Below are 25,671 nucleotides of genomic sequence, written 5' to 3' on the forward strand. Positions count from 1 at the left end.
GAAAACAGAGGGTGGTAGGAGAGTATTATAATCAAGGTATGTTGTCAAGATGTATGGAAGTTGTGAATGAAAAGTTAAAAATGGGCTGGGAATGGTGGTGCATGCCTTTAATCCCAGCATTCAGGAGGCCAAGATAGGAGGATCACTGTGAAATCAAGGCCAACCTGAGACTACATAGTAAATTACAGGTCAGCCTGGGCTAGAACAAGACCCTACACAGAAAAACAAAACAACAACAACAACCAAAAACAAACAAAAATACACTAAACTAAGTAAAAATAGTAAATAAGTAAGTCAGTCTAAGTAAGTTAGAATTTGAGTATGGCCTTCAACTCCGGACCTTCTGTCTCAGTCTCACAAGAACTAGTATTATAGGTATGCACACCATGCTAAGATCAAAAGTTATCAACTGTAAGGCCAACTTATATATTACATACACTTGTGGCTTTATGTTAACTTTATCAATTTCACTCAAACTGATGGAAATATTTGTCTTCACAGGCTGGAAAAATGGTTAGAATTCATTCTGCCATACCTTCTCTACTCCAATTTAGCAGACTTCAAAATAGTTTAGGGCTGGAGAGATGGCCCAGCAAGTAAGGATCTTGCTTACAAAGTCTGACAGCTCAGTTTTATTCCCCAGCACCCAAATACAGCCAGATCCACAAAGTGGCACATGTGTCTGGTTCATTTGCAGTGGCAGGGGGCCCTGACTTGCCCATACTATCTATCTATCTCACTCTCAAATAAACAAATAAATAAATATTAAAATAATAATTTTGCCAAGTGTGGTAGTGCACACCTTTAATCCCAGCACTTAAGAGACAGAGGTAGGAGGATCGCCGTGAGTCTGAGGCCACCCTGAGACTACATAGTGAATTCCAGGTCAGCCTGGGCTAGAGTGAAACCCCACCTTAAAATAATAATAATAATTTTAAATAGTGGCAGGGAATGAATGGAAACAAGGTATAATGACACATATGTATGAAGACATACTAATAAAAGCTATTACTTTCTATGCTAAGTTAAGAGATTTTTACTAAATGTTCAATCATTGGCTTACCAATAGTTGTGTGTGGGGGGGGGGAGATAGTATGTTTTGTTTTTGTTTGTTTGTTTTGAGGTAGGGTTCCACGCTAGCCCAGACTGACCTGGAATTCACTATGTAGTCTCAGGGTGGCCTCAGACTCACGGCGATCCTCCTACCTCTGCCTCCCCAGAGCTGGGATTAAAGGCATGTGCCATATGGAAATCAACTGCCTTCTAGTTAGATTGCAGACTGGCTCCATGGGAAGGGAATACATCCCTGATACTGAAAACTTAAAACAGGGATAGTCATGAGCCCTATGGCTGTAACGTCTGCTGCTGTCTGACTAAATGTATATACTATGCTTATCAAACTGCCCAGTAAGCATGTCTCTTAATATTCACATCCTTATATTAATGCTACTCTCACTTTTGGTAGAGAATCTTCTCTTTTCAGATGGCAGTGACCTTGGGATGACTCACAAGGTATCATGGTGGTGGAAAGAAGTGACCAGAGTGCTCAGTACTATAATATCTCGATCACACCTTCCAAGGCTCAGGGTCTAATGCGGAAGAGGTGGTGGAAAGAATGTCAGAGCCAAAGGAAGGGTAGGACTCCTTACAACGTGCTCCCCCCACCCCCCGACACAAAAGGGCCTGGATACCCATGACCTCACAGTGCCTGACATTACCTACACAAGACCATCATAAGAAGAGGAAAAGATCATGACATCAAAACAAAAGAGAGACTGATTGAGATGGGGAGGGGATATGATAGAGAATGGAGTTTCAAAGGGAAAGTGGGGGGAGGGAGGGTATTACCATGGGATTTTTTTTATAATCGTGGAAGTTGTTAATAAAAATTTGAAAAAGAAAAGGGGGGGAGGTATGCCACCATGCCTGGCCAATAGTAATTTTAAATAACCTGAAAGGATGAGCTGAGCAATTTACAGCAGACAACAAACCATAATCTAAGTTAAAATATATATATATATATTCCCTACCCTCTACAAAGAGTAGCCCATTAGGCTCAAGTGCAAATACCTATGTTCTCTAGTTGTGTTTTTGTTTAAAATATTGGCTAATGTCAAGAAGCATTGATGTGGGGCTGGGGCAATGGCTCAGTGGGTAAAGTGCTGCCCTGCAAGCATGAGGACCTGAGTGTGGATCCCCAGAACCCACATCTGTAAACCAAGCACCCGGGAGGCAGAGACAGGGAATCCCTAGGATAAGGTGGCTAGCTAGACTAGTCAAAGCTTCATGCTTTCAGCCAGGTGTAACGGCACATGCCTTTAATCCCAGCACTCAGAAAGCCAATGTAAGAGGATCGTCATGAGTTCAAGGCCACCCTGAGAATACAGAGGAATTCCAGATCAGCCTGGACTAGAGTGAGACTCTACCTCAGAAAACATCAGGAAAAAAAAAAAAAGTTGTCATGCTCTCAATTCAAGTGAAGGACCTGCCTCAATAAGTAAGGTGGAGACGAATGGAGGAAAAGAGCCAACACCAACCTCTGGCCTTCACACACACACCTGCACACATGCACACCTTCCCATACACATGCATGCCAAAAAAAAAAAAAAGCAGCAGCAGCAGCATGGTACTAAATCAGCTTAAATCAATGCAAAATTTTTGGGTCCATCCCAAACCCAAGTAGGAATCCTTAGGGGTAGAGACCCAGACTCAAGCCTACTAGGTGATTTATGGTGCAAATAAAGTAAGAGTCACTAAAATGTTAGGTTGGTCTATAAATGAATGTCTAAATTGAAACTCTGTAAGACACTTATTGAACAATATAGAATTATTTAAATTTGACACTGTTTCAGCTTTATCATCTGATAACCAAATGAATAAAATGGAAAAATTACGAGCGGTAGGAAATCTACCCCCTTTCTTCCAAAGCAGAAAATTGTACTGGGAAATGAGACTATACAGACTGTGTGGGAACAAATAAAAGTTCTTTAAATGTCAGCAGTAGTATTTACCATTGTCTCAGTCTGCTTTTTACTTTTCAAAGCATCAATATCTTACAAGATAGTTTGGGGTTTTGTTTGGTTGGTTGGGTGATTGGATTTTGGTTTTTTGAGGTAGGTCTCGCTCTAGCCCAGGCTGACCTGGAATTCACCGTACAGTCTCAGGGTGGCCTCCAACTCATGGTGAGCCTCCTACCTCTGCATCCCGAGTGCTGGGATTAAAGGTGTGCACCACTACACCCAACTTACAAGATAGTTTTGAAACAGTTTATTGACGTTGAAGATTTGGTGTTGCACCGGGTGTGGTGGCCAGATTGGGACCCTACCGCAAAAAAAAAAAACAAAACAAAAAACAAACAAAGATTTGGTGTTGCTAAGCTAAAATTGTCAAAAGAAATATATTTCATTTTTAAAAAGAAGTCTCATTAGCAAATGTTATAGCAAATGTGTAAACTCTGTCCTTGTCTTTCTACATTCCAGTCTTATTAGAACACAGGTGGATATAATATATGCCTTTATTTTCTCCTTAGCTCAAATTGTACCAACTATTCTAACGACTTCTCCCCATACTTTAATGAACAATCTGATTGACCTGAGGGATCTCGTGAAAAAGAAAATTCTGATTCAGTCTATGGAGTAATGCTTAGGATTCTGAGATTTCCAACAAGCTTCTAGGCTTCTAGCTGAGGGCTATGCTGTTTGCCAGGGCAGTCACTAGGTGACAACTACATTTGGGAGGATGATGAAAGCTTTACTTTTCATTCAGGTAGTGCCACAGCCTAGTGCCACTGCAAATGAAGTGCAGACCCAGGAGCCACTTTTTTGTGCATCTGACTTTATGTGGGTGCTGGGAGATCGATTCCAGGCCGTGAGGCTTTCCAATCCAAGCAAGTGCTTTTAATCACGGGGCCATCTCCCCAGCCCAAGAGTCACCATTTTTATCTCATAGACTTACTTTGCTCTCAAAAAAGCTGACTCCGGTACATACATAACCCAGATCCCTATTAAGTGAGGTTTAAAAACAAAACAAACAGCAGAAGCAAGCACCGAGATCCGACCTGCCTTTCTCTTTAAGAAAAAGTAACTGTAATTGTTTAAGTTGTCACTTCCTCCAAGCCTCACTTTCCTCACAGAACAGTCTTGGGCATATATATCATAACGATAATCACCTAGCTAGAAGAAAAATCCTTGATCCTGCGGCGATTTCTATTCTGCCAAGAGGGACAGCACCAAGAAAGGAGCTAACAGCACACAAGCCCGCCAAGGAGCAGTTTATTAGATGCAGACAGACAAGTGGACACTAGAGTCTCTGGAAGGAGACCGAGTAGGCCGTGTCCTCCGCTCTTAGGAGACATGCAGGTGCACAGCCTCCCTGAAGAGGGAAGAGAGGCGACATGACATCCATCACCAATAACGTCAAAGTTGGATGTGGGATGGAGGAGAGGAGGCTCACATGCTCCCAGGCCGCACGGGAGCAGGCGTCCTCCAGCGCCTGGAGGGACGTCCAGCGGGCTCGGGTCAGGAAGGCCGGACCCGCGGTCGCCCAGCGCAGGAGGATGGGCCGCTCTCCTCAGCCCTCCCGGCGCCCGGCTTTGTCTGCCTCCCCGGGACCCCACATACCCTCCAGAGCTCTAGGCGTCCAGGGCCCGCCGCACCATCAGGACTACTCCCACGACTGAAGCAGAGGTCCCCGGCGGCGCCCAGCGGCCCCGCGCCCCAGCCGCGGCCTCCAGCACGTCCCGGCCCAACTCCAGGAGCCACAGAGCCCGGGCGCTGGCGGCGAAGGCGCTGCAGGCTCTCCCCGGTGACCCTGTCACCTCTGCCGGCTCCGCCCTCCCATTGGCCGATGTGGCCATCGCGAGGAAAGATATCCAATCAGTGGAGGCCATCCTGCAGGAAAGCGCTCAGTGGTGGACTAGAGAAATACACCAAGGGTTCAATGTGCACATCCAATGAGGACCCAGAATACTGGATTGAACCTACGGACTTTCCGTCCACGGCGCACTACGCAGGTTTGAGTCCTTGGCGAGAAACTTTTTGTAGTTTGACGACTACATTTCCCAGGGTTCGTGAACGGAATGACCTGTCCGCTTTCGTGTTCAGAAGTTGGACGTGCCATACGAAACAATTCTTTTTGTTCTAATGAAGCAGTTTCATAAAGATTTCATCTCACAATCTTGAAAGGTTTCTTTTTCACTTTTTAGTGATGAACGCTAGCACTTTTAAAGGAGTTTCTTGGATTTCATTTATTTACTTTTCAAATAGTTTTATTCATTTATTTGCAAGCAGAGAGAAATAGAAGAGAGACAAATACAGGGAGTGGGCGCTCTAGGGCCTCCAGCCGCTGCCAACGAATTCCAAATACACGAGCAACTTTGTACACTGGCTTTACGTGTGTGCTGAGGAATTGAACACAGGTCGTTAAGCTTTGCCAACAAGTGCCTTATCATCTGAGCTATCTCTCCAGTCCCGGGTTTTATTTCTTTCTTCTTGGTGTCTTCTTTCCAGCGAAACTAAAAATACAAATTAGATTGGTTGGAGTAGTATTTTCTTTTTGGAACGAGTTTGTCTTCTTTTCTGTAGTGAACTTATGATCACACAATTTTCTCAAGTTGGTCATGAAGTATTTCTTTAATATTACCTCCTATTAGTCAAAGTAAAAACATGTACTTTTATTAGAAGCAGAAGGTTTTGCTTAGGTATGTATTTTTTAAGGTATTTCTCTAAGTGTAATCCAAATCCCGTTGGCCAGTCTCTGAAATAATGCATCCATTATACTCAGAAATGTCACTGAACATGGTTTGTGTCTACTCTTTTACAGTTTGATTCTGGTATGTAAAGGAATTTGAGGGACTTTTAATCAGGAGTGAGGAAGAGAACAAATGTCTTACACTATTATTGCCAATGCTTTGTAAGTGAATTTTTAAAAATATCCTGTAGGGCATGGTGGCACAGGCCTGTAATCCTAGCTCACAGGAGTCAGAGGCACTGGCAGGAAGTTTGTCACAAGTTTAAGGCTAGCCTGTTCTTCTTTGTTCCAGGCCAGCTAGAGGTATGTAGCGAGACACTGTAACTACTTGAATTCTTTGTGTTTCCTTGTTCTTGGTTATCCTATGCTAATAAACACAACACAAAAATAGGAGCAAAGTAAAACTATGTGAAAAAAAAAAAAAAGTACTAGTCTCTTTCACATCTTTTGACCTGGAGTCATACTTTATTTCCCAAAGCCACAAGAGGGAGTGGTGGTGTGAACAGTGTAAATTGAAATAACAAATGTAGAAAGCTGCAAAGAAGGGGGGTGGGAAGTAACTAAGGTCAGTCCAAAGGGCACAGCCAGGTTAAACATAACATCTGATTGAGTAAATGAAATTGTAATAGAAAATAACTCAGGAAAGTAAATTAGTTATTTTTGCTAAAGTTAATTTGTATACTGGGGAGAGGGAAGACACAGTATTCTCTCAATTAGTAATTAGTGGAAGAGGTTTTTGACACCGTCCAGAATGTATGTTTAACAAAGTTTTGTTTATTGGAAGTTTTCAGTCTAAAATTGAATGTAGGGCTGGAGGGATGGCTTAGCAGTTAAGATGTTTACCTGCAAAGCCAAAGAACCCAGGTTCTATTCCCCAGGACCCACGTTAGATGCACAAGGGGCGCACACATCTGGAGTTCATTTGCAGTGACTGGAGGCCCTGGGGGGTGCCCATTCGTGTCCCTCCCCTCTCTCTCTCCCTCCCTCCCTCTTTCTCTGCCAAATAAATAAATAAATAAAAATAAAATATTGGCCGGCCATGGTGGTGCATGCCAGCACTTGAGAGGCAGAGGTGGGAGGATCACATGAGTTCGAGGCCACCCTGAGACTACATAGTGAGTTCCAGGTCAGCTTGGGCTACAGTGAGACCCTACCTTGAAAAAACAAAAATAAATTAATTAATTAGTAATAAAATAAAATATTGAATAGAACCACGCCTGTGCTATTGAAGAGTCTAATCTTCCTGCAAATTGCCATTACAAGACAAAGATGACTGAGATTTAAAAGCAGGGAATGCATTAATAAAACACAATTAACAGAGTCCCAACCCCTTATGAATCTCCTCTGAGCTTCAGGGCAATCTTGAAGGTCTTATGAATGTATTCTTATATTTAAAGTTTTTGATCTTGACACCAGTGAATTTATGCGACCTACCATTATGAGTCATTGCTTGTTCTTAGTCTGCGTATCTTGTCATAGGACACATTGGAATGTAAAGTGTCTCAATAGCTATGTTGCTTAAGACACATGATTCAGATATTGGCAGCTTCATTCATGCAACTACTTAACAGTCATCTTTTTTGTTTGTTCTCCCAGAATCTCATTCTAGCCCAGGGTGACCTGGAACTCACTGTGTAATCCTAGGCTGGCCTCAAACTCATGGTGATCCTCCTACCTCTGCCTCCTGGGATTAAAGACAAGTGCCACCATGCCTGACAAAAATCATCTTTTGAATAGCATGTTGAACCATGGATTCAAATAAGGAAAAACAGGACTGAGCATGGGTGTGCATGCCCTTAATCCTACGACTCAAGAGGCCAAAGCATGAGGATCACTGTGAGTTCAAGGCCAGCCTGAGACTACATAGTGAATTCCAGGTCAGCCTGGGCTAGAGTGAGACCCTACCTCCAAAGACAAAAAAAAAAAAAAAAGGAAAAACAATCCCCTCACCTCAGAGAGTTCCTGGAATTCTGTAATCAACCATCCTTTTTTGTTCAAATTTTATTAGTTTGCTCTTTTTTTTCTTTTCTTTTGAGGCAGTCTCACTCTAGCCCAGGCTGACCTGGAACTCATTCTGTAGTCCCAAGCCAGCCTTAAAGTCAAGAACATGCTTCTACCTCAGCCTCTAAAGTGCTGGGATTAGAGATGTGGACTGCCACAATGGCTTAGTTGCTTTATTTATTTATGTATTTATTTATTTATATTGCAAGCAGAGAGAGAAAATGGGAATTGGGCACACCAGGGCCTCTTGCCACTGAAAACGAACTCCAGATGCATCTGGCTTTACATGGGTACTGGAAAATTGAACCTGGACCCATAGGCTTTGAAAGCAAGTGCCTTTAATTGCTGAGCTATCCCCCCAGCCTTCACTTGCTTCTCTCATTTGAATTAGTTGCTTATTTCCTGAATTCTGCTCACCCCTACTCACCCTACCCAGGGTTGAACATGCTTTGAAAGCACTTCACTGAGGTATCTCCCCAGATCCCCCAACCCCCCTTTTAGTTTCAAGCATTCAAAAAACTGGGGCAGAAGGATCAGGAGTTCAAAACCGTCCTTAGCTACATAAAGAACTCCAGACCAGCCTGGGCTACATAACCCATAAAATGTTTTTGAGCACACAGCTTTGACATATGTATATATTTATTTATTTATAGGCTTTTTGAGGTAGAGTCTCTCTGTAGTCTATGCTGACCTAGAATTAACTATGTAGTCTTAGGGTGGCTTTGAACTCACAGTGATCCTCCTACCTCTGCCTCCTGAGTGCTGGGATTAAAGGTATGTTCCACCACACCCAGCAACTTGTGTGTATTTTTAAAAATATTATTTATTTGTGAGAAGATAGACAGTAGGGGCAGGCCAGGGCCTCTTGCCACTGCAAACTCCAAACACATGCTCTACTTTGCGCAACCAGCTTTACATGGTACTGTAGAATCAAAAGCAGGCCAACAGACTTTGCTAGCAAGTACCTTTAACAGCTGAGCCATATCCTCAGCCCCATGTGTATGTTTTTTTTTCTTTTTGTTTGTTTTTGGAGGTAGGGTTTCTCTCTTGCCCAGGCTGACCTGGAATTCACTGCGTAGTCTCAGGCTAGCCTCGAACTCACAGCAATCCTCCCTACCTCTGCCTCCTGAGTGCTGGGATTAAAGGCACATACCACTATGACTGGCTTTTTTCTTTCAATTTTAAAATATTTTTATTTTTTCATTTGAAAGTGAGGAAGACAAAGAGAGAGGGTGAGTATGGGCATGTCAAGGCCTCCTGCCACTGCAAATGAACTCCAGATGCATGTGCTACCCTGTGCATCTGGCTTTACTTTGGTAATGAGTAATTGAGCCCAGGGCGTCGGACCTTGCAAGCAAGCACTTTTAACTGCTGAGCCATCTCTCCAGCCCTGTTGGTTTGTTTTATTCAAGTTGATAAAGCCAACTTTATTTTTTATGCATAAGGGCATAAAAACCCCATTGCGTTGTATTAAAGAAAATCTAACCTTTTCATTGAAAAAAGCATAGTGACTAGATTTACTAAGTACTGTTTTCTAAAATACAACTTGAGGGCTGGAGAAATACCTTACCAGTTAAGACATTTGCCAGTGAGGCTGAAGGACTCATGTTCGACTCTCCAGGTCCCACATAAGCTAGACACAAAAACGCACAAGGTTGCACATGCACACATATCTGGAGTTTGATTACAGTGTCTGGAGGCCCTGCACCAATACCCTCTCACTCTCGTATTAAAGAAGGCATGGGCTGGAGTGATGGCTTAGCAGTTAAGGCACTTGCCTGCAAAGTCTAAGGACCCAGGTTTGATTCCCCAGAACCCACATAAGCCAGATGCACAAGGTGAGGCATGCATCTGGAGTTTGTATGCAATGGCTAGAGGCCCTGGTGCTCTCTCTCTGTCTCTCTCTCTGCCTCTTTCTCTCTCTGTGTCATAAATAAAGTAATATATAAAAAGGAGAAAGTTTTTTTTTAAGGCAGTCTGGAGGGTTTGATTAAAAAAAAAATAGGGCTGGAGAGATGGCTTATATGTTAAGCGCTTGCCTGTGAAGCCTAAGGACCCCGGTTCGAGGCTCGGTTCCCCAGGTCCCACGTTAGCCAGATGCACATGGGGGCGCACGCGTCTGGAGTTCGTTTGCAGAGGCTGGAAGCCCTGGCGTGCCCATTCTCTCTCTCCCTCTATCTGTCTTTCACTGTGTCTGTCACTCTCAAATAAATAAATAAATAATTAAAAAATATATATTTTTAAAAAAATAAAAAATACAACTTGAGGGCCGGGAGTGGTGGCACACACCTTTAATCCAAGCACTTGGGAGGCAGAGGTAGGATCACCATGAGTTCGAGGCCACCCTGACACTCCATAGTGAATTACAGGTCAGCCTGGGCCAGAGTGAGACCCTACCTCAAAAAAGAAAAAAAAAAAACTTGAAAACATTTGGCATGCTTTTTTTAGTACAAAAGATTCAAGAACAACTATATACATCACATGCATTACAACTAATTATAAATTATCATAGTCACCCTCTTCACCATCATCATGTTTTCCTTTCAATGCCTCTGGTAGTTCATTGCCAGTATTTTGTAATACCATGTTAAGTAGCAATAAGAATGTTTTTGGACCTAATTAATGATGGGTTACCCAGAACATTCTGAACTGCAGATGTTTTAGTTTCATGAAACATCTGCAGTTCAGAATGTTCTGGTTAATCTGGTTTATGTGGGTTCTGGGGAATCAAATCTGGGTCCTGTGGGTGCTGGGGAACTGAACTCACTCTGGTTCAACCATAGCTTTTTTGTTTGCTTTATTATCCAGAAACTTTTCCTGAATTCTAATTCAGAACCTCTTGAGACCCATTTTAGTGTGCCACATTTTTCTACAAACACTCAATCAGAGCTGGGGGAGGCAATAATGCAGAACAAGGGAAAGAGATGTTGGTTTTTAGAAAGATACAACTTGCAGATAATTTAATCTGTATCATCAAATAAGGCTGTCATGAAACCTAAAAGAAACAGGGCAGTGTGGACATTCGTCTGTTCCAACACTATTTTACTAAGCACTAGATCACAAGCACACAAGTTACTGTCCTTCACAGTGACCATTTGGCTTTGTGATAAAACTGAATTTTCCTTGACATTTGACAACTGTTACATAATCCACCTTCAAGGATTCTCTGAGGTGACCACTTTTTCTGCTGCATAGTCAGGTCAGGAAAATGAGCCAATGGGTAAGGCATAGTTTGAATATGAACCTGTCTAACTCCAAAGTCTTTCACCTTTTCCCCCTCATGTACCCTAGGCTGGCCTCAAATTCCCTGTGTAGCAATGGATGCTCTTGAACTTCTGATTCACCTGCCTCCATCTCCCAAGTGCTAGGATTAGAGGTGTGTGTCACTGTTCCCAGCTCCCCACAGTCTACATTCCTTCTGAAACAGAATATAGCCATACTGTTCACCAATAAGAATTAGTGAGATCTGGAGAGATGGCTTAGCAGTTAAGGTGCTTGCCTGTGAAACCTAAGGTCCCAGGTTCAATGCCTGAGAACCCACATAAGACAGATGCACAAGGTGGCATGTGCATCTGTAGTTTGTTTGCAGTGGCTAGAGGCCCTAGTGGGCTCGTTCTCTCTCTCTCTCTCTCATAAATAAATTTTTAAAAATTTTTAAAGAATAAATGAGGGACTGGGGAGATTGCTCAGTGGTTAAGGTACTTGCCTGCAAAGCTAAGGACCTGAGTTCAATTCTCCAGTACCCACATAGAGCCAGATGCACAAAGTGGCTCATGAGTCTGAAGTTAGTTTGCAGTGGCTAGAGGCCTTGGCACAACCACTAACTCTACCTCTCTTCGATCTCTCTGTGCTTGCAAATAAATAATTTTTTTTTTAAAGAACTAGTGAGAAACCAATCATTTGTTAAATCTCCAAAAGGAAGGCAACTTACAACCCAGGTTTCATTCTGCTGCTAATATTGTCTAAATTTCTACCTAAATAAAGGTATTGTGATCCTTCAATTTCCTGTTGGGATTGGAGGCACACTGAAGTCAAAGGAATCTTATAAGGGCATGGAGAAAGTAAAAACATTCTGGGCTGGAGAGATGGCTTAAAGGTTAAGGCGCTTGCTTGTGAAGCCTAAGGACCCAGGTTTGAGACTCCAGGTCCTATGTAAGCCAGATGCACAAGGTGGTGCATGCATCTGGAGTTTGTCTACAGTGGGTAGAAGTCCTAGTGTACCTATACTCTTTCTCTCTCCCCTCCCCTGTCTCTAATAAATAATAATTGTTTTGGAGGTTTTTCAAGATAGGGTCTCACTCTAGCCCAGGCTGACCTGGAATTCACTATGGAGTCTCAGGGTGAACTTGAACTCACAGCAATCCTACCTCTGCCTCCCGACTGCTGGGATTAAAGGCATGTACCACCACACCCAGCTAAAAATTTTATAAAAGTAAAAACATTCTGATTTATTTTTCCTCTAATTGAGATGGGAATTGGGATAAGGAGATTTAGAAGCCCCTGCCCCAAAGTTATGTCTTTTACAGAATAGACACTTTTATTTTTAAGGTTGGGTCTTGCTGTAGCCCAGGATGACCTGGAATTCAATATGTAGTCTCAAGGTGGCCTCAAATTCATTGTGAACCTCCTACCTCTGCCTCCCTGAGTGCTGAGATTGAAGGCATGCGCCACCATACCCAGCTCTGTACAGACTTTTGTCTTAGTTATGTCCTCCATTGTATAGTCTTTTATGCTGGTTATGTCCAACACTGTAGCTTTTTTGTTGCTGTTTGTTTTAAGGCCATTATCTGTATTGGAGCTCCTATTCTGTACTGTAAATCATCCCATATTCCCTTTTTATCTCTCTCTCTCTCTATATATTTTTTTGTTTGTTTTTTGTTTTTTTCCAGGTAAGGTCTCACTCTAGCTCAGGCTGACCTAGCCTGGGATTCACTGTATAGTCTCAGGGTGGCCTTGAACTCACAGCAATTGTCCTACCTCTGTCTCTTGAGTGCTGGGATCAAAGGTGTGCACCATTATGCTTGGCTTACCTGACCATTTTAAAATTTTATTTTATTTATTTAAGAGAGAGAGGGAGAGAATGGGTGCACTAGGGCCTCTTGCTGCTGCAAACAAACTGCAAATGCATGTGCCACCTTGTGCATCTGGCTTATGTGGGTCCTGGGGAATTAAACCTGGTTCTTTGGCTTTGTCAGCAAGTGCCTTAAATGCTAAGCCATCTCTCCAGCCCATGACCATCTTAACTTTTTTAAAATGTATTTGCAATCAGAGAGAGATAGAAGAGAGACAGAGAGAATAGACATGCCAGGGCCTCCAGCCACTGGCTTTATGTAGGTATTGGGGAATCAAACTTAGGTCATTAGGGTTTACAAACAAGTGCCTTAACTGCTGATCCATCTCAGAGCCCTAACTGACCATTTTTATGTTTCTGTAAAACTTGCCTATCTCACAACCAAGGTCTCTGGCACTAGGCTGGGGTGCTGGGCTCTGAACTTAACAATAATGAGAGTAGTCCAAGATAAGGTATATAAGCTCTGAACCACCAAGAATCAGAGTCCAGGCTTTGGAAGAGATCTCTGGGCCCTCACTGGCATGAAAATAAACTTTCATCCCGATTCTCCACTTTATCTCTGGTGCTGGTTCTGTGAGCCTCAGTTTCCCATAACACAATAAACACTCCAAATAGCAGATGAAGTTTCAATTATTTTGGATTCTGCCAGGAAAGCTAAGCCATAAATTTGATTCAAAGCACCAAGATCACTGGGTGTGGTGGCACATGCCTTTAATCCCAGGTGATTAAAGGAGAGACAGAGGTAGGGGGATCTCCGTGAGTTTAAGGCCACCCTGAGATTACATAGTGAATTCCAGGTCAGCCTGAGATAGAGTGAAACCCTACCTCGAACCTCCCACCCAATAAAAAGCTCCAAGATCAAATATACCAAATACCAAAGACAAAGAAGACCATTTTCTTTCTTTCTTTTTTTAAAATATATTTTATTTATTTATTTGAGAAAGAGAGAGAGAATGGACATGCCAGGGCCTCCAGCCATTGCAAATGAACTCCAGATGCATGTGTCCCCTTGTGCATCTGGCTTACATGGGTCCTGGAGAATCAAACCAGGATCTTTTGGCTTTGCAGGCAAATGCCTTAACCGCTAAGCCATCTCTCCAGCCCCAAGAAGATCATTTTCTAATATCATTAACTGCACTTGGGGGGCAGAGGTAGAAGGATTGCCATGAGTTGGAGGCCACCCTAAGACTACACAATGAATTCCAGGTCAGCCTAGGCTAGAGTGAGACACTACCCAAATGCTGGGATTAAAGGTGTGTGCCGCCATGCCAGGCAAAAAGAATATATTTTGTTTGAGTCAAACAAATGGCTCAGTGGTTAAAGACAACTGCTTACAAAGCCTGATGGCTGGGATTCAATTTCCCAGTACTTACATATCTAATATAACAAATTCAAATCAAGGAACGTTTCACAAAATACCTGACCAGATGCTCCAAAATGTAATGGTCCTGTCCAAGCATATAAAAGTATTCTAGGGCTGGAGAGATGGCTTAGCGGTTAAGTGCTTGCCTGTGAAGCCTAAGGACCTGGTTCGAGGCTCGGTTCTCCAGGTCCCACTTTAGCCGGATGCACAAGGGGGCGCACGCGTCTGGAGTTCGTTTGCAGTGGCTGGAAGCCCTGGCGCGCCCATTCTCTCTCTTTCCCTCTATGTGTCTTTCTCTCTATGTCTGTCGCTCTCAAATAAATAAATAAAAAATGAACCAAAAAAAAAGTATTCTAAAATGGATTTATTTTTAAAAAAGTAAAGTATCCAAAAAGTAAAATAAAATAAATAAAAAAGTAAAGTATCCTGCTTACAACTTTAAAAGTGTCACAACTGGAGGACTTCCCCTTATATTTGCTGCTGGCTTGACACATTTCCAATCCTCTTTCTTCTTCACCAACCACGCAGTCTTGGCTCCAGGTGTGGAGTAATGTTTCCAGGCTATTTGTGTCAGATCGTAGAGTGAAATGGGACACAGCTTGGTTAAGAGAGTTCTGGCAAGCCATTTCACCATTGGGAGATCCAGTAATAGTTCATGATCATGTTTGATTCAATTCTTCCTTACCCAGAGTAACAGCTTCAGGTTCACTGAGACAGACACAGTTACAGAGGACGGGATATTTATTGAAGCTTACAGATCCAGGGGAAGTTCCATAAGGGCAGAGGAAACTGGCCTGCCTTCACAGGACAAAGCAGAGAGAGAGAAGCACAAGCCAAAAAGCCAAAAGCCACATAGCACACTTTAGGAACTCCAGCTAGGCACACTTTGCATATCTTTAGATTGAAGTCTGAAACCCACCACCACACCTTAAGATCCACCCAGTGACACTGCCTCAAGCCAGGTGGCTGCAGCTGCAAACTACAAACAAATAAAAAACTGAATATATTGGGGGCCATCTATTCAAACCACCACACCCATGTTCCCAAAATGTCCAGGGGCACACCTGGGTGTGAATGAAAGTTCCTAGCAGCTGCATCTACTTCAAACACAGCTGATTAACTGAACGTGCAGAGATGGCATGTTACAGGGTCAGAGCTAAATTCTCTTAGGCTATCTTTAGTATGATAGCTTTTTCTTTTCTTCTTTTGCTTTTTTTTTTTTTTTTTTTTTTGAGGCAGGGTCTCACTCTAGCTCAGGCTAACTTGGAAAACACTATGTTTTATCAGGGTGGCCTCAGACTCACAGAGATCTGCCTACCTCTGCCTTCCAAGTGCTGGGATAAAAGGCGTGTGCCACCACACCCAGCTACTTTTTTTGTTGTTATAGTTTGGTGACTTAACATCCCTGTGACTATCAGGTAAAACTTTAAAAATATTTTTTATATTTTTAAATCTTTTATTATCGACACTTCCATAATTATAGACAATAAACCATGATAATTCCCTTCCTCTTTACTTTCCTCTTCATAACTGCACTCCCCATCATATCCCCTGCCCCTAAACTTTTTATAATATAATAGACCAGCTGGTCGTGGTAGCACATGCCTTTAATCCCAGCACTTGGGAGGCAGAGGTAGGAGGTTCAGTGTGAGTTTGAGGCCACTCTGAGACTATGCAGTGAATTCCACATCAGGGCTAGAGCAAGACCCTACCTTGAAAAAACAAAAAACAAAACAAACAACAACAAAACAGTGGCTTCCACCAACATCTAAGGACATTATAGATTTCCTGCTTTGCTGTTACTGGCCTACCTAATGTTTTCACCAACATATTTGTAAAGCGTCTTGATTTATGACTTTTTGTTCTGTTACTATAAAAACTTCATAGAAAGCTGGTGTCATGGTGCGCACCTTCAATACCAGCCTATCAGCCCAAGTTAGAGTGAGACCGTACCTCAAAAACAAACCAACAAAATTTCATAAAACTGTTACCATGCTGTAACATGGAATCTGGGATAAACTAATCTCCAATACTAAGGCCATGGTCACTCATATTTGGCTCCAGAATAAACTGTCCCCTATTCTCTTTCCTTTCCTCTCTTCTCCTCTCCTTATCTTTTTATTTTTCAAGGTAGGTCACCCACTAACCCAGGCTGACCTGGAATTCCCTAGGTAGTCTTCAGGCTGGCCTTGAACTCAGAGCAATCCTCCTACTTCAGCGTTGGGAGTGTTGGGAATAAAGTCATGTACCACCCCGCCCTGCTAGCTTTTCATTTTTCTTTTCTTGTTTTTTATTTTATTCTATTTTTTCCACTGTAGGATCTCACTCTGGCCCAGGCTAACCTGGAATTCACTATTTAGTCTCAGGGTGGCCTCGAACTCACAGTGATCCTCCTACTTCTGTCTCCCGGGTACTGGGATTAAAAGCATGTACCACTATGCCCTATATAACTCTTCACTTTAAAAATATGTATTTTTTTGGCCCTGAATCAAGGCCAGCAGTTGGCTGAAGCTGTTGGTTTCAAGCAGGAGCCTAAAGAAATGTCTTCCTATGGTCTGTTGGCCATTTCAGAAATTTGGAAATGCAATGGTCAATTCATTAGAAAGAAACATCTGGCTGGGTGTGGTCACCCATCTCTGATCCAGCACTTGTAAGGCTGAGGCAGGGATTGAGAGTTTGAGGATAGTCTGGGCTATATACTGAGATCCTGTCTCAGAAAAATAGCCGAAGAGACAGCTGAGTTGTGGGTGATAAGTGTGGGTCAATAAATTAAACTTTAATTTTATTTATTTGCAAGCAGAGAGAGATAGAAGTGAGAGGGAGGGGGGGGAGGGAGAGAGAAAAGAAAGGAAGGCATGCTAGGGCTGCTAGCTGCTGCAAATAAACTTGAATGCATGCTCCAAAAAAAATTAAAAAAATGTATTTTATTTTTATTTATTTATTTGACAGAGAAGGAGGGAGAGAGAGAAAGAGAAAAAGAATGAGCTCGCCAGAGTTTCCAGCCACTGCAAACGATCTCCAGATGCATGTGCCCCCTTGTGCAACTGGCTAACGTGGGTTCTGGAGAATCAAACCCATGGTTCTTTGGCTTTGCAGGCAAACGCCTTAACTGCTAAGCCATCCCTCCAGCCAAATTCTTCACTTTTCATCAAGCCTCAGACTAAGCATTCATTCCTTCCTGAAGCGTTCCCTGAGCTCTGGAGAGCAGGATTGGTCATATCTCCCAGGCCATTTTGCACTTCCACTCTGATCTTACACATTAACTTTTTTAACTTTTTTTAAAAAAATTATCTGGTTATCCTGTAGGTTCACGCAGGGTGTGGTACAAGGCTTGAAAAATAAAACGTCAAACAATTTTGTTCCTGTCATAGTGGGCCCCTAACAAGTCCTTGTTGGGTAACTGGATTTAAGCACTTGCAGTAAGAGGGAAGTCCCAGGCAGGCGGAGAGTTGGACCACCCAGAGCTAGGACATCCATGCTCCGGAGCCCGCCTCCTTGGGGAATCAACTACGATGGGAGGGTAAGAGAGATCAGCCACAGCGTCTTGAAAGGCTCCCTCAACATATTTATGTTTTTATCGCGTCTAAACACATTATACGCGGCCCACTGCTAAACAGATACCTACTACCATATTTTCAGGATAAGATTATTTGAAGTCTACAGTAGTCAAGTGTTTTAAAAGGCATGTGCTCCCCAAGAACGTTCAGAAGCTGGAATTGAAGAGTAGAAAACTTTACCCCCTTTGTGCAACCCCACACACTCCTACGCCTCCTGAACAGAAACACACCCCGGATGTGAGGCCCGACAGGGAAGATGTGCCGGATGAACACCAGCGCCCAAGGAGTGGGATGAAAAGGGGGTCAAGTGTAGATTCAGGCTTAAGACCCTCAGCAGCTATCGAGGTAATACACACTTGCAGCTTAACTTGCAGCTTGGGTCTGCCTACACGCCTAAGACAGTAAGTTTTACAAAGAAAAGCATTTCCCAGAAGCGCGTACTAAAAGACAAAGCCGGGTCCACGCGAAGACACGCCCCCCCTCGCGCGGCCCGCGCACGCGCATAGCGACGGCGAAAGGCGGCTACGCCTCCGGGCGCGAGCGCCCCGCCTTCCGCCCCGCGGCCCTCTAAGCCCGCCTCCACGCCGGAGCCGACAGCTAATTGGTCAGCCTGGGCCAGGTTCGGGCTGATTGGCATAAGTTCCCGGGACTGCCAGGCTGGGTGGTTGGAGAAGGTACTTGCTGCCGCGCGGCTTGAGGTGAGTGAGGCTGGAGCGCGGAAAAGCGGTTGGCCAGGGGATGGGGATGGCGGCTACGCGGAGCGTGACGGAGGCGGTGGGAGGCCGCGGTGCTAGGCAGGACGGAGGCACCGGAAAGCCGGTTCGGGGATGCGGCGGGCTCCGTGGGCCGGCTGGTTGGTGTGTGCGGGCGTTCTCGGCTGCCGGAGGGCCTCGCACCTTTGGCCGCCCGGCCTGCAGCCTGGGGCCCGCTCGCCCACCGCGGCCCGGCGCTCCCTCGCTCTCCGCGCCGACCGCGAGGCGGCGTCCTCCGCGCCGCGTCCTCCTCCCTGCCGCGGGCAGCGGGGCCGGCCGGCCCGGCACCTCCCTGGGCGGTGTCGGGGCTCCCAGGGGGCGGGGCGCCGCGGACGCTCAGCTCAGCCCTCCTCACCTGGCCTGGCGTGCGCTGTCACTGTCCGCCGCCCCGAACGTTCCAGTGATCTTCCTGGCCATGCCCAGAGTTTGCATGTCGCCAGACTACGGAAAAATTGAGCAGGAAGTATAAAGAACCACCCAGGTCTTGGCTATGCTTGTTATTTATGTCTTTTATTAATGTATATTTAGTATGAGGAAACTTTCTCTTTTTTCCCCTTTTTAATTTTCTCTCTCTCTCTCTCTCTCTCTCTCTCTCTTTTTTTTGGAGACCAGGTGGTCTCGAACTCACTATACAACCATGACCTTGAATTCCTGATCCTAACTAGTTAACCTTTTTAAATTTTTTATTTTGTTTGGTTTTTCGAGGTACGGTCTCGCTCTAGCCCATGCTGACCTGGAATTCACTAGTCTCAGGGTGGCCTTGAACTCATAGCGATCCTCCTACCTCCAGAGTGCTGGGCTTAAAGGCGTGCTTGGGCTTACAGGTTTAGGCCACCACTCTTCCTAATCATTTTTGCTTTTTAGAACAGTTGAGTGAGAAATAAGACATATTAGCTGTAGACTTCACCTATTTAGTTTGTGCTACAAGAGTATATTACACATTTTACTACCTTGTGCTCAAGTAAAGCTGAAAGCCAAGGTACCAAATAATCCAGGTTTTTGGTTTTAATGCTTTTAAGCTTGTAATATACTGATAACTTCTATTTCTTGAGTTCTTTGTATGAAGCAGTGAAACGTCTTCACTTGTTAATGTAATTTTTACAGCTTGTGAAGTGAGAGTGATCTCCATCTCACAGCTGAGGGAGAAGGGAATTTATAGAGGTTGTGCAATTGTTTAGAGTAGTTACATTGCTGAAAGAATATTGATGTGGGTGGCTGGTGGATTTAAGGGAAGGAATAGAGAAAGAAAATAGCCTAACCAGGAGGATCCTTCATTTAAACCTAGCCTAGGCTGCTATGTGAAATCTTGTCTATTAAAAAAAAAAAGAAAGGCCTTGGTGTGGTGGCTTATGCTTTTAATTCCTCCCCTCCCCAAGGTAGGGTCACCATCGTACCTTCCAGTGATGACTGGTTTTATTTGAGCCGATCTCATGTAGCTGAAGCTGGCCTTAAACTCCTGATCTCTTCCACCTTTCAGGTTCTGGGATACAGGCATATACCACCACGTACATTGGGGATGGGGTTTAAAGACTATTTCATGACACAGAATATGAAGTTCAATTTTTAGTATCCATGGGAAAAAATTATATATATATATATATATATATAGTCTCCCAACTGCTGAGATTAAAGGTATGCATCACCACATCCAGTTTATTACATAGATTTTTAAATGTTTCAAACTAGGATTTTTTTTTTTTTTGTGTGTGTGTGTTTGTGTGTGTGTGTGTGTGTGTGTTTGAGGTTGACCTGGAACTCACTTTGTAGTCCCAGGCTGACCTCAAACTCAGCAATCCTTCTGTCTGCCTTTCCATTGTTGGGTGGGATTAAAGGTTTGCACCACCATACGTGGCAAAATTTGGATTTTTGCTTAAAAGATTTTTTTTTTAATTATAAGGTATATTAGCTACTTTTTGTTTGTTTTGATTTTTACAAGGTAGGGTCTCACTTTAGCCAAGGCTGAACTTGAATTCACTGTGACCAAATACCTGACAAGAAGCAACTTAAGGGAAGAATTTATTTACTTATTTATTGGTATTTTTGAGGTAGGGTCTCACTGTAGCCAAGGCTGACCTAGTACTCACACTGTAGTTCCAGGCTGGCCTTGAACTCACAGTAATCCTCCTACCTTTGCCTTCCGAGTGCTGGGTTTAAAGGTGTGTGCCACCATGCTCAATGGGAAGAATTTATTTTGGCTCATGGTTTGAAGGAGCAGTCCATAATAATGGGAAGGCATAGTTGCAGGACCCCTGAAGCTGTGCTGGTGGAGCTTTCAGCAGCTGCTTAGTCAGTCTCAGCAGACAGGAAACAGAAAGGGGAATGCTGGTCCTCAGGTGGCTTTCTCCTCTCCTTATTGAGTCCCAAGACCCCCGCCCGTAGGGTGGTGCCACTCACTTTCAGGACAGATCTTATTTCCTCAGTTAATCCTCTGGAAATACTCTTCAAAGACACACCCAAAGATGTGTCTCACCAATACGCTAGGCATTTTTTTTTAGTCATGTTAACAATGAAAAATTAATCATGACATGAAGTACAACAGAAAAATGTAAACATGAATGTATAAATCAGTGATTTACCACAAAGCATATAGCCAAGAAAAAGCCACCCAGTTTAAGATTAGAAAGAAAGCTTGTCTGTACTTGAGAAAATGCCTTGATGATCTTCCAACTCTTACCTACCCTGTCCAAAGGGTACCCCCATTAGTTTCTTATGGTAGTTTTGTTTCTTACAATTTTCATTTTTTTTATTTTTCTTTTTTAAATTTTTTCTTTTCACAATTTTTTAAAGTTTTTTTTTTTTTTTATGGTTTATCGAGGTAGGGTCTCACTCTGGTCCAGGCTGACCTGGAATTCACGATGGAGTCTCAGGGTGGCCTCGAACTCATAGCGATTCTCCTACCTCTGCCTCCCGAGTGCTGGGATTAAAGGCGTGCGCCACCACGCCCGGCTTAAAGTTTTTTATTTTTTATTTTCACAATTTTTATTAACATTTTCCATAATTATAAAAAATATCCCATAGTAATGCCCTTCCTTCCCCCCCTGCACTTTCCCCTTTGAAATTCCATTCTCCATCATTTTACCTCCCCATCTCAATCATTGTACTTACATATATACAATACCAACCTATTAAGTACCCTCCTCCCTTCCTTTCTCTTCCCTTTTAAAATATTTTTAAAAGGGCATTCTGTTTGTTTATTTGAGAGCGACAGACAGAAAGAAGAGGCAGAATGCCTCCTTGTGCATCTGGCTTATGTGGGTCCTGGGGAATTGAGCCTCAAACCAGGGTCCTTAGGCTTCACAGGCAAACATTTAACCACTGAGCCATCTCTCCAGCCCTCATTATCTTCTTTTTGATAAATATCATTAGAGTTCTAAACTGTATGTTCTTTGGTCATTTCAAAGAACCTGTTTGTTTGAGACAGGGTCTTACTGTGTAGTTTAACTGGCCTTAATTTATAAACCTCTGTCTCTACCTCCCTAGATTACAAATTAAAGATATGTAACACCATGCTTGGCCAAAGAACTAACTTTTTTTTAAGGTAGGGTCTCCCTCTAGCTCAGGCTGACCTGGAATTTACTATGTGGTTTCACAGTAGCCTCAAATTCATGGTGATCCTTCTATCTCTGCCTCCCAAGTGCTGGGATTAAAGGTGTGTGCCACTACCCATGACCTCTTTCTTCTTCTTCTTCTTCTTCTTCTTTTTTTTTAAAGGTAGGGCCTCACTTTAGCTCAGGCTGACCTGGATGTACTCTCAGGCTGACCTCAAACCCATATTCCTCCTACCTCTGCTTCCTGAGTGCTGGGTTTAGAGGTGTGTACCACCATGTCCTCCAAGAACCAACTCTTAATGTAGTTATAGTTGTCAGATCTCTGATAGTTTTTGGGAAAAAAAATATTTTCTTTTGGGCTAGAGAGATAGCTTAGTGGTGTAGGCACTAGCCTGCAAAGCCAAAAGACCCAGATTCGATTCTCCAGTGTCTACATAAAGCCAGCCAGATGCACAAGGTAGTCCATGCCTCTAGAGTTTGTTTGCAGTGGCTAAAGACCCTGGCACACCCATTCATTCTCTGCCTCTTTCTCAAATAAGTAATAAAAGTTAAAAATGTTTTTTCATTTATTTGGTGAATGTGGGCTTGTGTACTTGTGTGTAATGGCCCATGGGTGGAGTTTCGAGGACATAAGAGAGGAGTAACTGGCACTATGGTTGCACTTTTCTTCAGCAGAGAGCACATGAACCACAGATTTGGAAGGAAAGTGGAGTTTAGTAAATGAAAGAAACTTTGAGATGGGAAGTGGTTGAAGTTAATGAGGGAGATGAGAAAGTTATGCAGGTTTACTTTTAAAACTTTTTTTTTTCATTTTATTTGCAGACAGATGAGAGAGAGAGAGAATATGAATGGGTGGGCCAGAGCCTCTGGCCACTGCAAAGTAACTCCACATGGCTTTATGTGCATACTGGGGAAAAACTCAGGTCATTAGGGTTTCCCAGCAAGTGTCTTCACTGCTGAGCCGTCATCTCTCCATTCCAGGTGGACTTTTTTTTTTTTTTTTTTTTTTTTAATGGAGGAAAGGATATTTATTGAAGCTTACAGATCCTGGGGAAGTTCCATACCATTAGAAGAAGCTGGCCTGCCTTCACAGGTCCAAGCAGAGAGGGAGAGGGAAGTACAAGCCAAAAGTCAAAAACCACACAGCACACTTCAGGAACTCCAGATATTTCTGATGTGAGACCTATGAAGTGGGGTGGAATTCTGAGCACTTTTGTTGAAGGAAGGACAACAGACTGAGGGAACAGGAAAGGCATAGATGCCCACCAATTTGTGACCCGTGGAGTGGCAGGACACTAAGGGATTTTTCCTCAGATGATTTCTCTTATGTCAAGTTGATAATGTGCTCACAAGTGATGGAAGAGGTAGAGGATAGATTTAGGAAATTTAATGTTTTAATTGATTTTCTGCTCTGATTACGATACCTGAGACTAGGTAAGTTATAAAGAAAAAAAAAATTGCCTGGTGTGCCTTTAACCCCAGCACTTGGGAGGCTAAGGTAGGAGGGTTGCTAGGTAGGAGGATTGCTGTGATTTCAAGGCCAGCTTGAGACTAGTTCAAGTACACCCTGGGCTAGAGTGAGCCCCTATCTTGAATAAAACAACTAAATTATTTGGCTGATAGTTTTGGAAACTGAACAAAATCCTTGGAAAGACCATACTGTACCTCTGGGAAAGGTCATACATCCCTTGGTGGAAAGTGGACAGACATAGAAGGACAAGAAGGGATTTAATTGTTCTTTACATCAGATATCAACTACATTAGAAAACAAAACAAAAACAGAAATGATGCCAGACATGGTGGTGCATGCCTTTAATCCCAGCACTTGGGAGGCAGAGGTAGGAGAATCGCCATGAGTTTGAGCCCACCCTGAGACTAGTGAATCCAGGTCAGCCTGGGCTAGTATGAGACCCTACTTCGAAAAACCAAAACAAATAAACAAACCAGAAATGGGCTAGAGAAATGGTTTAGCACTTAAAGGAATGTTGAGATGTGCTCCACCATGCCTGGCTTTAAGTTTTGTTTTGTTTGAGGCTAAGTATTGCTGTGTAGCTCTGGCTGGCCTTGAACTCAAGACAGTTCTTCAGCTACAGGATTACAGGCATGCCATTATGCCCAGTTTGGGGTGGTTTATGCCTGTCATCCTAGCACTTTGGAGTTAGAGGTAGGAGGATTAGTTCAAGGCCACCCTGGGCCACATGACACATAACACAAAGAAAGAAAAAGAAAAAACTGGGGAACAGATTGAAATGATGTATCAGGTAGTATGGAGAAAGTGAAATAGCTGATCTAGAGAATAAAGGAGTGGGTAAGGGTACAAAACATTTTTCAAAAGAAAATCTTAGTATATTTTGTACAACAGTTGTAGAAAACATGGACTGTTGGATTCATGCAAAAGTCATTCTGTATGTAATGTAGAGCAGAATAAAGAAAGTTTGGAAGGGAGAGTAAGACAGAACAAGTCATTGAAAATAGTGGTAGGACTAAAGATGTGTGCCAACACACCTGGCTTGATTAAAAAAACCAGTATTCCCTAGTCTTTGTTTCTAGCCTGGGCTTAAAGAAATATCTCTTCTGCCAAGCATAATTTTGAATACTTTTTTTTCAATAATTTTGAAAAAATATTTTTATTTATTTGCGTGAGAGAGGGTGAAGTAGGGAGATAGAGAAAATGAAAGAAAGAATGGGCACATCAGGTTCTCCAGCCACTGCGAACAAACTCCAGATACATGGACTGCCCTGTGCATCTGGCTTACGTGGGTCCTAGGGAAACGAGCCTTGGTCCTTTGGCTTCGCAGGCAGGTGCCTTAACTGCTTAGTCATCCCTGCAGGCCTTGAATAATTTTTAAAAATTTAGCTGCGATGGTAAATTTTTGGATATCAGCTTGTTTTGTTTCTTGAGGTAGGGTGTTGCTGTGTCCCAGGTTGACCTTGAATTCACTATGTTGTTTGGGTGGCCTTAAGCTCACTGCTTATTCCTACCATAGCCTCCCAAGTGCATCTCCACACTCAGCTAAATTTTGTTTTCTATTAATTTCCACACAAAATTAAAAGTTTCAGGTTTTCTTCATGAGACATATTGTAAATAGTAAAGATTCTAAATAATAGTTTCACCTTAATATTTGCTTTGAAACTTTCAGTGCGCTCTGTGGATCATGTGCTGCTATGTATGCCTGAAGTACTTGAAATGCAAATTTGGAACGACTTTGCCATCTAAATGCTTGGCTGGATTAAGCGCCTGATGAGGATGGTTTTACAGCAAGTTGGAGTAAACATGCAGTCGGTGAGTCTTCAACATTAATTAGTTAGTTTTTTCTTCTTTTAAAAATATTTTTATTTATTTGAGAGAAAGGAAGAGGCAGAGAGAGTATGGGCATGCCAGGTCTCCAGCCACTGCAAAGGAACTACAGACACATGCACCACTTTGTGCATCTGGCTTTATGTGGGTACCAAACCTAGGTCATTAGGCTTTGTAGGCAAGCGCCTTCACTGTTGAGCCATCTCTCCAGTCCAATTTTATCTTTATAAGAAAGATTTTCATGTTTTCAGTTTCACTCAGTTCAGCATTCTCATTTACCACCACTTAGGAAGGATAGTCTAACATTTCAGTACTGATAATCAAATAATTTAT

The 25,671-nt window shown here is 43.1% G+C and overlaps 2 protein-coding genes and 1 non-coding gene across 4 annotated transcripts in view; 2 read left to right on the top strand and 1 right to left on the bottom strand.

Annotated features, from left to right (window-relative positions):
- The window catches only part of Armc1 (armadillo repeat containing 1), a 57,094-nt gene extending 52,329 nt beyond the window's left edge, over positions 1 to 4,765 (bottom strand). Inside the window, exon 1 of the mRNA XM_045144384.1 lies at positions 4,620 to 4,765. The gene's annotated coding sequence lies outside the window, so the exon portion shown is untranslated. The remainder of the gene's footprint in view (positions 1 to 4,619) is intronic.
- Positions 4,766 to 16,660: 11,895 nt separating this feature from the next.
- LOC123459137 lies at positions 16,661 to 16,797 on the top strand. Its single transcript, XR_006636046.1, has one exon. It is a non-coding gene; the product is annotated as a small nucleolar RNA SNORA2/SNORA34 family (small nucleolar RNA).
- Positions 16,798 to 18,324: 1,527 nt separating this feature from the next.
- The window catches only part of Mtfr1 (mitochondrial fission regulator 1), a 43,463-nt gene continuing 36,116 nt past the window's right edge, over positions 18,325 to 25,671 (top strand). The window contains exons 1-2 of one of the 2 annotated variants that reach the window (XM_045144449.1): positions 18,325 to 18,438; positions 25,181 to 25,323. In XM_045144449.1, coding sequence (XP_045000384.1) covers positions 25,258 to 25,323 — 66 coding nt within the window. In that variant the 5' untranslated portion in view covers positions 18,325 to 18,438; positions 25,181 to 25,257. Of the gene's footprint in view, positions 18,439 to 18,949; positions 18,974 to 25,180; positions 25,324 to 25,671 lie in introns of those variants that run through there. The other variant, XM_045144448.1, reaches the window with a different exon arrangement.

The sequence above is a fragment of the Jaculus jaculus genome, chromosome 2, assembly GCF_020740685.1.
Source record: "Jaculus jaculus isolate mJacJac1 chromosome 2, mJacJac1.mat.Y.cur, whole genome shotgun sequence".
In the NCBI taxonomy this organism is placed as follows: Eukaryota; Metazoa; Chordata; class Mammalia; order Rodentia; family Dipodidae; genus Jaculus; species Jaculus jaculus.